This window comes from Epinephelus lanceolatus, chromosome 12 (genome assembly GCF_041903045.1).
Source record: "Epinephelus lanceolatus isolate andai-2023 chromosome 12, ASM4190304v1, whole genome shotgun sequence".
Taxonomy (NCBI): Eukaryota; Metazoa; Chordata; class Actinopteri; order Perciformes; family Serranidae; genus Epinephelus; species Epinephelus lanceolatus.
Window position 1 is genome coordinate 10,100,455 of NC_135745.1, and position 13,160 is coordinate 10,113,614.

The window sequence follows — 13,160 nt, forward strand, 5'->3', positions numbered from 1 at the left end:
TGCACCAAGCACAAGTGGTTATCAGTTTGTTGCACAACCTGCATCTTTGATGGTCAAGTGGAGTGAGACTTAAACAGATTTAGTCATGCCAAATGATAAACTTTTCATGGTGAATTAGGCCAACAAATTCATTTTCAACATGTAGCTATACATTAGATATAGATTTAACACTAGGTTACTTTGTGCGGTGGTTTTTCAAGATTTACATAATCTATTGTAATCTTATGGTATGGCTAGGTAGCTTAAGATAACAAAAAAGTTCCACCCTTCTTGGTTTTATGTCTCATATTTGGAAGGGAGGCCACTCATTTAAATTGCAGGCAATGAAAGAAAATGCTGTTTTACATCAATAGGCTACATCCTTTTCTTTTTTCACCCCTGATTACTGGTACCAGCCCATAGTAACGTTATTTTCATGACATGTCCCACTCTTATTCTCTTCTTTAGCCCATGTGCCAACCACAAACAGGAGGGGGCGGGGTTTATGACCTATACTGCAGCCAGCCACCAGGAGGTGATCAAGATGTCTTAGCTTCATTTTGAGGAGCTGTCATGTCATCAGTCTTTATTATACCGTCATTTGCCTGAACACATACTCTGTAGACAGACAGAGCACTGAAGCTGCTGCTCCTCTGCTAATGTGCTGCTTAAGCTACGCCTCCTGCGTAGACATGCTTTTATACTTCCTGCAAAGTTATGTGACTCACATGAGGTCTAAGCTTTTCTATCACACATGGACACATTGCGGTGTTTCAGACAGCTCAGAGCTTGTCAAGTGTTCCAGTGAATCAAAGTCATGAAAAATCTGGGCACTGATCACCCTGTCAGACAGAACCCTGAAGAGAGTTCAACCCAGTCAGCTATTGTACATAATGTAACTGTAATTACTGCAGCTGTAAAGTGACACTTATGTAGAGGCCATTTGTACAATGGGATATGTGATTACGTCTGATTATAAAATAGATCTAGAGAGAGAGAGAGAGAGAGAGAGAGAGAGAGAGAGAGAGTACACATTTGCACAGAAGTGGTTACAGGAAACAGAAACTCTCTTTGATGATAAAGCTGAATGTAACTCTATTAATTGTCAGGTTTATCACTGAAATGTATAAACTACAATGCAGACTGGAGTCTCTGATGACAGTGACAGACTGAGTCTCATATGAATGTGTCCAAGATCTGCAGATACACCTGTCTGCTGTAAGAAACATCTCCTGCATGCGTGCACATGCGGTCTCACTCCATCTTCATCTTTCTGCCGGTTTCAGTTCTGACTTCAGTATTCTTGACTGTAGCTGCTGTGGTTGCTTTGACAAACAGTATGTTGGTGTTCAAGTTTGCTGTCTGTAAAACCTCTTAAAATCAGTGTAAAATATTGTTCAAAACTATCATATATAAATGATCCTGCCTTTTGAAATTCATGCAAAAATAATGAATGTTGTGCAGCATTTAGTTTGACATCATTATGCTGACTGACTTCATCTCAGCACCCTGAACTCTGTCTGACTTTCTCCATCCCTGCCACCCAGGAACCTGATATGTTGTATATCTAGGATCAGGCTTAATTTAAACATGACACCTGTATCTCCAGTAGGCCTGTAGACTAATCTAACAGCTGATTAATGTGTTGTGCTGTTTAGCGATGCAGCCATTACCACGTCAACAGAATTGAACTGAAAGCACTGACAGTGAGAGAGTGGATGACTGGGCTGATAATGTACAGCAGTCACCCTCCAACAGATAAGGGTAGTCTAAATGAATGTGGAATTTACAACCCAGTCTCTACAATAAATGTTGGCATTGTACGTTGCCACAGATATGTCACATATGTACGTTTCCGATGAAGCAGATAGATTGAAACGTGACATTTCTTAACATTTCAATGGGGCTGTTCTTAACATGCTTATGTTTACACACAAAAACTACTTCACTATGGTAAGAAAAACATGTTTTGGCTGAAATACCTGGTATGGTGGTGCAATCATGGCTGGAAATGCCACCTCTGTCTTGTTAAAAAAACAACCAGTGTTGCTGAATGTTAGTCTCGAACAGAAAAGAAATGTACAGTGCTAACATGACCTTCTGGTGACTGGATAGAAATTTATGTTTCAAAACTGGTTATTACACTGAGGGAAAAAAGAACCTTAGCTTACCGCTTTTGACAACCTCCACAATATAAATGTCAAAATGATCCAGAAAACCTGCTAGCCAACACATTCTAACTCCGGCCTGGTCACATACTGAGATTTTGGTCATGGACTTTCCATGTCCACATACGATGTGCAAGGTACCCTGGGTGTGTTGATTTTTGACGTTCTGGGACACCCTGTCAAGTTCTCTTCTTTCAAGATAGGCCTACATTTCCGTTTTTATTTAACATTTACATACAGCCTTCAAAATAAACGCACTATGTCGGTACAACACGGCAAATTGACCTTTTTTTTCGTTCAACGACAAACTCAAAAGGTTCGGGTTCAGGCAACAAAAGCAAGCGATAAGGTTAAGGCAACAACAACATGATTAGGTTTAGGCAGCAAAAGGAAGTGGTTAGAGTTAGGAAAAAAGAACAGGGTTTGGCTTTAGAATCTTACGGGACATGAACACCACTCTCTCAAGTGAAAGTTGGTGTTTAGTGGACCCATCCACCAACCCTCCTGCCTTCCCAACTTGGACTTTCACCGCCTTAACTGTCATCCTTGTCCCACCGCGCTTCCCCCCTGATGCCACTAAATCATAACAGTTAAACTTTAACAGCAACAGGCCGTGTATCCTGCCAACGTTAAAGAACATCTTTTTCATTGGTTTCTTACACTGCATGTCACTGCCTAAGCACCGGATTTCGACGACTTCAGACTGAGACCGTGCTCTACTAGCTCATTATTATTATTTCTTACTTTCTTACAGACAGGTGCAAGTTCAGTAAAAAAAAAAAAAGCTTATTGTTGAAGCTAATGGCTATTGCTACTTCTATGGTAATTTGTGATTTTGGTGCTAAGGTGGCCTAAATACTGGCTAGGGAACCTTTGCAATCCTATTCATAGGGCGCAAATTTGCATTTCCTATGAAAGCAAAAGCATGACCCACCCTGCTTTGCCTTACTCTGCATCTGATGAGATTACAATGACATTCTTACTCTAACCCTAATCAGTTTCAGTTCTCTTGCCTAAACCTATCCAATCCATCCAAAGATGGAAAAAAATACTAGCCAATCAAAGGGAGAGTAGGGCGGGTCATGGAAATGCAAATTTGCTCATAGGACCCATAGATTAACTTATTTTAGTTAAGCATGTTTCTAAGAGTCAAAAACATTTTAATAGAAGTCTTATGCTGCTCCTTCTGCTGCCAATCCCTGCAAAGCTAAATCCATTGACTCCCTTTAAACTGTAGCATTAATCAAAAGCCTTTTCCTGACTTCTGCATAAACTCTTATATTTCAAAAGAAGCAGTGACTGAACCTGTCATGTCCAAATAGCACACATTATCCTGAAAAGTACTGTTCTATGATGATACATACAAACACACACAGTAGAAAGTATAGATGGAAACACAGGTGCATGTTTGTTCTTTCTTTATTAATTGCAGTAGTAGCTCAGGTCTCCATTGTAACTGTTTAAGAGGTCAAAGATCAGTCAACAGTTAGATCTTCTTGCTGGTTCTCTTCAGCACTACAGAGCCGGCTTTGGAGGTCTACAGAGAGACAGGAAGAGTGGTAAATTATAAACGCAAGGAAAATATTAATGCAGTGTCTTGTTTGCTTCAATATATATCATCAAAAGAGACTGTTGTGCTTCTACAAATGTAAATGGTGACAGTAATAGTTCCTCAGCAATTTTACCAGTAATAATATGTATTTCAGCTAGCGTCTCATTTCCCAGAATTTACAAATTAATTCTTTAAAATTTCCGAAAAAGCAGGAATTGGAATTGAAAAACATGGAGCTGCAAATGTGGAAACAAATTGGAGGGTTCTCCCACTGACTCAGTTTTTAAAGGTTAAATGTGAGTCAGAATTGCTTGTTAATGTGAACTCATTTGCAGGACTCTGTGTTTGAGACAGTTTTACTTGTTAGCAAATGCCCATCGCTGTCTGCAGAAATATAACATTAATGACTCTAATGATCCCTGCGGGGTGTTAAGTGTAATAACTGCTGTCATCACGCTAGCCTCTCAGCTCTAAAAGCCTCAGCAAATGTGTTTACCTCGACCATCTTGCCTCCGCAGATCTCAGTGGTGTGGTGGTAGTTGGGGAAGGTCGTGCTCAGCTTGCCTCCCTCCATGTGCACTGTGGCCTGAAAACACACAGGTTAGAATCAGTCAGGGAACCAGGGTACATTCATCCTCCTTCTCTTTCTGCTGGGTTTATAATCACCTTCATACTTGCATATTTCTGTGATGCACAGCTGGAGCTTTAAGACTAAATTAGATGAAAGAACAAGCTCTGGATTCTTTGCCTCCTACCTTGAATTTCTTTCCTCCGATGGTCTCCATGTCGCACTCCTTGCCGATGGTGAATGTGTTGGTGACCTTAGCATTTGCTGGGTAGATCTGGGTCCAGGAGAAGTTATCGCCATCCTGAGTGACCTCTGTGATCAGCTTGTAGTCACGGCCTTTCTCAATGATGTCATCTGGGATACCTGTGGAGTGGAGAAATAAGAGTGTGAGGATATAATAGCCCAGATTAGTCCAGATAATCAGAGAGGACAGAAGTAGGGAAGTAAAATGCATGTGTTTGCCTGAGAAGGATCTTAGATTCAGACTATCTCACCAAGCAGCTTGCAGAATGCCTCGTATCCCTCCTGGGTCTCAGTTTCCCATCTTCCAGCAAAGGCCATTTTGTTGGTGGTGGTGTGTGGAGGCGTGAGAGCAGAGATGCTGAGACAAGCTGAGGGGAAAGCAAGGTACTGAAACCTAGACTGTTCCCTGTTTATATACTGTACACCTCTCGCCACCTCCCTCATCTGCATGTGATGACACAAGAGTGCAATTACAGCACAAGATGATGACTACAATGGGCTACAAGGGAGAGGGCATTAACCTGCATAAATGTGCGTTTATGGAGTTCCAAAGCAGTGAGTAAAATGCTGACTGCTCATCAGCGTGAGCTTGTAGCTCACCTCCAGGTCAATGAACTCTCATGTGATGGCTTTATGGTTGCACCCTCCACTTTTACTGCTGCAGAATCTAAAATCAAATAAAAAGCTTTGTTTGAAAATATTATCCCTGTATTTAAAGTAGTTTATTATCCGTTATTGTGAATGGTCTGATCTGTAAAAAGATCATCATAAACTTGTTCAAGGTGCTTATTTATAGACTGGCATTGAAAACTCCAGAATATGATGAAACCAGTACTTCAGTTCAGTAGTACTTCAGTACTTAAACATTTATGTAAGGGTTACAGATCATTATTTTGTTGGTATAAAAAGTAAACCCAAGGCTGGATTTTAAACTGGGCAATTGCCCAAGACCCACTAAATACCCAATACCCAAAAGCCCTGGTTCACCCTGTGTCAAGGTTTTTTTTTTTCAATTGATCAGTTGCAAATCTTTTACAGAATTTGCAACACTAAAGCACAATATTAACCAGGCCCTGCATTATTATGAAATCTTGTTGCCCTGTGTGGCAGAGGGGCCCAATGAATTAATGTACTTTCAAAACCTTAAAAATGCATGTTGTGCTCATATGGTATGGTATGGTATGGTATGGTATGGTATGGTATGGTATGGTATGGTAAATACCAAGAAAAGACCAAACCAACAATGTGTCAGTCTAAATACTTCCTGACTTCCCTCTGCCTGTGGCTCTGGTCTCATGCCTATTTCTTTCTACTAAAGACAAAAATCTTTGAATAGATAAATGAACCTTCCTAACATAGCTGGGCTCTGTAGCTTTTAGCCAACATCACTCAAACAGGAATAAGCAGTATGTTTGTTGAAGACTATCTGGTTTAATGGCAAGTATTAAAGCAACCAAGACGGTGTATGTGGAATAGACTCAGAATAACTACTGTGTCCATGTTCATCACAATAAAAAAAAAAAAAAGGTCGCCCAGTGTAAGCATGTGGCGTAAATGTGTTGTTAATCAGTTTGACAGCAATAGAGCTCTGTGGCACAAAGGAATTAGAAATATCAGGCTTTGGCTACACAGACGATATGTGCCAATACAATCTTTTAATTGCTGATTTTGGTCTTTATATGAAATTTATTGAACACAAACTGATTGACACAGAAAACTTGGGGCCAGGTTGTATTATTCCAACATAGGTGTACTGGTTGCAGTGTTTGGGCAAAATACAATGAAGCTGCTTTTCATTGTGCACTGTATGCTCCATATGAATAAGAGATTAATTGGTTACAAATCCAACATGTCTTTTTTCCTGTAGTATCTATGAATTGTGAGCAAACACATGCATATGGAATGTCAAGACAGCATTCTGAAAATACCATATTAACCCAAATAGCAGGCAACGTTTTTTCTGGAGATAATATTTGAGGAGATAACCTGATAATTGCATTATTTTCAGTGCATCAGATATTTGTTCTGAATGGAAAGGGATTCCTACAGAGTGTTGCATTATGGGTTGTTTGTTGCCTTAATGTTGCAAGCATGTGTCCACAATTCTGTGTATTGTGTATTTTGTAGAGTTAGTCAGCCTCTGAAGGCTCACCTAACATATTTTACCATCATAGAGTGACAAATGAAAACAAATCAAAGCTTCTTCTGACAAATTTACTACAGAAACAGACTGGGTTCAGAATCATCTGGCATGCATTGCAAAAATTGCTAGTCACAGATGATGAGAGGCTCAAAAAATTAAAGTCTTAGAAAATCATTTTAAATTGTTACAAAGTTAGATTTGTACATTGAATCCTAGTTTGAAAAACAACACCGAAAAATATAGAACATAGTGAGGAGGTTGAGGTGGTGGAGGGAGCTGTGGTAGTAGTGACAGGCTGGACGTTAGTCAGCTGGTAGCCAAGCAGCTGGTGAATGAGCAATTGTTTTTGAGGCATGACTGAAGCAGCTAATGTCAATCAAATAATGCAAGTGCAGCTTCAGTGCCCTGTCTTAACTAACGTTATGTCTCATGTGTGTCGGGGGTGTGTAGGGGTTAATAGGGGCCCAACAGAATATTTTCACCCCACAGCCCACAGCTTTGTTATTCCGGCCATGAATAGTGAATGTGTTTATGTTTTACTACCACATATATCTCTAATTTTATGACATTATACTGATATTTAGCTGTTTTTGTATGTTTTTATCATTCCAAGTCCTTTTATCTAGTAATCATATTTTGCTTTTATATGCAATCCAGTCTTATTTGTGCCAATCTGTGTGAACAATCCGAAAAAACAAATAAAAAGCTGTTCTTGAAAATATTACTAATGATGATAAAACTGATAAAACCTTGGAATGTTCCTGATATTAATATCATTAAAGCTAAAGTTTTTTTCATACATAATTAACCAAAATCGATACCACAAAATATACAGAGTCATTTTATACCCTACAGAGTCCTGACAGTAGATGTCTGGACACAGAGTGCATAAAAACAACAAACTAGAAACAAAAACATTCACTTATTAAATCTTCCTTTAAGAAAAACACAGCCCACAGTGGACTGTGAAAATGGCTGCACTGTGTGAGATTGAAGTTAAGTGCACCATAAAAAGCTTCTACCTATTCACGCTTTGTCAGAATTGAAAGCAAAGCCTGAGTTGCTTCAGGCATGTTGTCACCTCATGGACGATTTTCAGCCACTAGTGTGTTGAAGCAACATTATCCTGTAATTCTGTTAACGGTGTTTCTAAACCATGAAAAGTCAACATGACCTTGGAGCTCTTTATAGAGAGATAAAACATCATATTGGCCAACGTCCTATAAAAGACACCCACTATCTCTCTCTCTCTTTTAACTGTCTCTTTCTCACTCTCACACACACTGACACAAGAGGCCAGTGTGCTGAAGTGCACAAATGCAGTTTAAAAAACCCACTTCTCATCACATTTAACATGCTATCCTCCCTCCTGCAGCATCATTATTCTTTTACAGCTGGGTGAATAGTGTTCTGAAATGTGACATGGCTCAGGTTGACCTTTAACGCTCTTGCATTTGACTTTTAATAAGATACTTGATTCAACATTTTTCACGTAATATTCAAGCTACTGTATGAATTTGTTATGCACATTTCCACAGGTATGGTTCTATTTTGAGGCACCTTGGTGGTCTTAAGTTTTCCTTTCTACTGTAGTTGAATCAGCTTTCACAAAGAAGCATCTCCAGTATGTTGAGTTTGAGGTAGAAAGTGGTGGAAAGTGGCTGGCAAGTATTGAGATACTTGTATTTTTACTGGAGTATTTCCAGTATTTCATGTTACTTTATACTTCTATTCCACTAAAGTGACCTTTTCACTACATTTATTTGAGGCATTTAGTTACTAGTTACTTTGCAGATCGCACTGACAGTACATAAAGTAGTTTAAATTACACCCTTTACCCACTACAACATTAATAAAGTTTACAGTGAATTGAATGTATTATTCTGGCCATTCTACATAATGTGTACTATTTTTTATGCTATCACTGTATTGTATTGTATTGCACTTTTACTTAAATAAACTTCATAATGCATGACCTACAACACAATTTTTCCCTACACTTTTTACATTGTGGTATTGCTACTTTTACAAAAGTAAATGATCCAACTATTTCTTCCATTGCTGAGATAAGAGTTGGCGTGTTAATACATAAAATATCAAAACTGCCAATAGTTATTATGCTTTGAGAGTTTTGGAAAATCACACCATAAATACAACTACACCATTAAACACTATTTTATGTATTTTAACATCCATGTAATTAATTACATGCCAGTGGGTGGTCCTTCATATTCACTCAACTGTTTTCAACATGGCGGCTGGGTTACAAACTTTTTAACAGCTAAACAGTACACTAAAATATGAGTGTGAAAATACTTATGCAGTTACAGAATCTTGATTCATATTTCATCAGCACTGCCTAGTTTGACAATTTGACCACGGTTCACGAGCAGTGATTGACATGGTTGACAGCTGTAGTGACTTCTGGGCTCTGATTGGTTGTCTTCATTTACATGTGGTCATGCCATTATAAGTAATACTCAGATATTTTTTCACAGATTATCTGTTTCATGTAATACTGAGTGCATATAGGGACGGTCTCAGCAAACATGACAAAAAGGTATTTTCTTTATAGAAAATTACCAACTGTAGCTTTAAACCAAGTAAATGCTGGCTGCCTCCACATCATTATATCTTATTAAATCATGCCATTGTTTGATGTCAAAGAGATGCAGCTTGTAGCTCTTATGTTTTGAAATATATTGTATGGCTTCACAAGTACAATATATTAAAAACAATTGTTGATATGAAGCTTAGTTCTCAGGTTTAGAGGAAAACTGGTTAGTTTAATATCAGATGCCAGGATCCCCACTCTTACAACATTTATTTGCATACTATTCCACTAAACTTCACTTTCTCCAACTTGCAATGCAAATATAAACCATGATGAAAAATATTTAACAATGTACATCACATTGGGTAGCGTTAATGCTTTTCAGAGAATGCTACTGACTTTCGATTTGTAGTGATTGCTGGGTTTACAATAAAATGATCACCACCTGGTAGTTATATTTACTACTACACCACAGCTTATCACATATACATTTAGATCATATTGTATCTGTTGCATGTGTGCAGAAATACACTCTAGTAGATACATAAACCACGATGTGTAATTCCAATTCTCTGAGAGTCATGTCAATGGTTTACAGAGTGGTGTAGTGTTTGGTTCAAGTAAGTAAAAAGGTAAGTGTGATAAGATCTTGTGAAAGGCTATGTCTTAGCATTATCCATATGCCAAAATGATGATGCCATTGCCATGTGCCTGATTCTCCTGCAAGCAAAATATGATTGTATGCAGGATGTCCTGTACTAAATTAAAATTTAACAACAATCGTTCTCTTTATTTATTTTTTGTCTCAATGTCAAACCAGATTTGAACCACTTACAGTAGTGCATAGTACAATTGTAGAAGTTTATTGATGATGTTGTAACCTTGTGGTTACACTTTAATGGAAGGTTGTAATTTCAACTTTTGCTGAAACATTTCCTTTCTTCCAGGGTGTGAATCCTACTGGACAATAAGTAACCAGGATTACCTAATATTCAATCGCATCTCAATGAAGTCATGCTTTACTCTTGCCTCTCCTCTTGTTTTATGATGGGTATCTTTCCATATATGTGGAGAGAAGTAGAGAAATAACGACTACGCTGAGCTGGTGATGACTACAAAAAAAGACATGAAAAACAAGAATATGAACAAATGAACAAGGAGTTAATGAAGAACAAAAGAAGAGAAGAGGGGGAAGGAAGAAAAGATTCTAAAGAAAGATACATATAGATAGATTCCTTTTATCTACAGCTATAAAGAGGGGATTTGCGATGGAGGAATTAAAGGAGGGGAGGCCTTGATATGCAAATGAAGCTGCTGCTAATCAAAGCAATAAGATTAGCCTTCCAAATTGAGATGAAGAAAGGCTCCATTATCTGGGCCGAGTGTCATGTTTAATAACGCGGAACGGCATGGTAATTCACTCGTGATGCAACTGTAGCCCATGTGGGTGTGTGTGAGTGTGTGTGTTTATGTGTGTGTTACAGAGGCATGTGTATGTGTCTGTGTGAGTGGGTGTGAGAGAAAGAAAGAGAACAAAATTATATATAGAGAATTAAACAAGTGAAAGACAAATTGTGACCTTGTCTGTGTGTGCTCATGGTGTCACCCAGCATGAGTGTGTGACTGTGTGTGTGACTGTGCGTGTGTGTGTAAGAGAGAGAGAGAGTGAAAGAGAGGGAAAAGAGGGCGCAAAAAGCTGGTTCCCATGGGAAAATAGTATTTCTGTGTGTTGTGTGTGTGTGTGTGTGTGTGTGTGCGTGCCTGCATATGCTTGGCTTTGATGCAAAAGTTTTGAGCTACGTTGAGAACAGTTAGCTTTAGAAAGACATTCCTGTATGCTCATACAGCAATATGTCTTACTTTATTCAATGAGGTACATTATAATTCCTCAAATTACTCACTCAAAGAGGTGAGAGAGGTGACGGTGTAACTGAAACAACTGCAGGTGACAGCGCGAGACACAAAAATACGCTTTAACAAGCACACATTCCAACAAGTGATAGTGAGATAGTATGTCCTTGTTCAACAAGCTAGTTTTGGCTGCTTTTGTAGAAGCTTGTCAGCCAGTATAGTTTGTGAAAAGACAGCTAAATTTGTGGTTGAATGTACTGACTGTTAATGTATTACCCATAGCTGACCCACAGACAAGCAAAGTTAGCAACTTGCTGACGAATATAGTGGGGCATTTAATAACTAAAGAGCCAATTATAATTGCACAGGAGTTGGTGGAGATTAAAAAAGATAAAAGAGAGTGGATATAGGACTTAAATTTGTCAGGTTGCCAGTAACATGACAATGATGCAGTGATTTCAGTATCCTTATGTTTTAACTGTAGCATTTGCCGATTCCATTCAGCTGCAGAGCTTATGGCTGTACTGATGCTGAGGCTGAGATCAGTGACGGTATCCGCTGTCACCCGCCTTCTCTACACCATGCATATCAACTTAAAGTACAGCCCCATCACCACCTCTGGAGGATGCACATATTACAAACACAAATAGAAAACAATCAGTAAATTATGTGAATACAAATAAACATATGGCTCCCACAACAGCTTTCTAAGGTAATAGGTCAGTGTTGTGTTTACAACTTGCTACACTGCTTAAGCATCAAAAATAAAAGTACTCCTTATGCAAAATGGCCCCTTGCAGAGAGATAGAACAATATATAGATTATTTTTAAAGATCCATACATTTCAAAGCAGTGTTTCAGTGTTACGGGTGGTCAAGGCTGTGTGACAATGGATCAGATTTTATAAAATGACTATAATATTTTGTATGATAAATGTGTATCTGCCATGTAACAAGGAACACACCTGTCAAATCAACCCATCCTCCCCTCTCGTCAAATGCCGATGCTTGGTCAATTGCCCTCAGAGTCCAGTGTTGGAAAGGTTACTTTTGAAATGTTATAGGTTAAAGATAACCAGTTACCCTGTTAAAATGTAAAAAGTAATGCCACTTTTTAATCACTACATCAAAGTAATGTAACGTATTACATTTGATTACTTTTTGTTTTTCTAACAAATGTTTTAAACAGGGCAATAAAGCTGAAAAATGTCTGGAAATAGACTATGTCAAAATTCATGCAGGGTGAAAAGATGGAAAGCAACAGAACGAATGTTTTACTATATATATAAACTTTTTACAGAAAAGAACATATCTGGATGCAACCCCTTTGTAATTGCCAACATTTGGATTAGTAACTGTAATTTAATTACATATTTTTTTCCCAGCAGCTGATTACAACTAGTTACTTCCCAAAACTGTCAACATAGTAGTATAAAGAGCAGGAAAGTCCGAGTAGGGTGGCTGGGAGTGGTTTTGGATGGGTCAAACACCAACAGAATTTTCAGCCAAGAGACATTTGTTGGTGTCTTGTATGAAACCCAATGTTATTAGTGAGTTATTTTACAACAAAGTGTAGTACCTCACATATGTGGTGTATTTTATCTGACATACATGACCTTACATTATGTTCAGAAAACATAGTTATTTTAAGCCAAACATGATCTGTAAACCTAACCACATAGCCTTATTTTGTTGCCTAAACCTAAAGAGGTAAACCTAAGAATGATGTAAACCTAAACTGGAGGTTTATTTTGGAATACGGCTGTATGTATTTAATAAGCAGAATGACACATTGCCCATGAAAACAGAACTTTATTTTGAAAAGACAGGGAGCAGGCAATGAGCAGACATTGGCGTCCAAAAGTGGCTCTTGCAAGGTATTTACGGAGCATCATAGTTTGACGTGCAGGGCCACAGACCAAGCATCAGTATTTGAGGAGTTGGAGAATGTATGGATCAGATGTAGAAACACTTAATTTGAGCCCAGGTTCTTCAAAGTAGTGCTTAAGTACAGCACAATATTACATGTGCTTAGTTACCTTCCACCATTACTAGCCTTTGGATTTTTGTGTTCTCTCATTACAAAAATAGGAGTGTTAGGGA

At 38.4% G+C, this 13,160-nt stretch overlaps 1 protein-coding gene across 1 annotated transcript; it reads right to left on the reverse strand.

The window, feature by feature from the left end:
• Positions 1 to 3,548: 3,548 nt before the first annotated feature.
• LOC117271767 (gastrotropin-like) lies at positions 3,549 to 4,975 on the reverse strand. The gene is made up of 4 exons (XM_033650143.2): positions 4,762 to 4,975; positions 4,455 to 4,630; positions 4,196 to 4,285; positions 3,549 to 3,684 (listed from the first exon to the last, which is right to left on the reverse strand). Exons 1-4 carry the CDS (start codon positions 4,958 to 4,960, stop codon positions 3,634 to 3,636), a joined length of 516 nt encoding a protein of 171 aa, XP_033506034.2. The 5' UTR covers positions 4,961 to 4,975; the 3' UTR covers positions 3,549 to 3,633.
• Between the last annotated feature and the right edge of the window lie 8,185 nt (positions 4,976 to 13,160).

Bases quoted from the DNA above. Each gene is read 5' to 3' on its own strand.
- LOC117271767 (XM_033650143.2), bottom strand. From the start codon at position 4,960: ATGCAGATGAGGGAGGTGGCGAGAGGTGTACAGTATATAAACAGGGAA. The intron at 4,286-4,454 runs GTAGGAGGCAAA...GTGTGTTTTCAG, and splicing joins TCGGAGGAAAGAAATTCAAG to GCCACAGTGCACATGGAGGG. The intron at 3,685-4,195 runs GTAAACACATTT...GTCTCTCTGTAG, and splicing joins GCGGAGGCAAGATGGTCGAG to ACCTCCAAAGCCGGCTCTGT.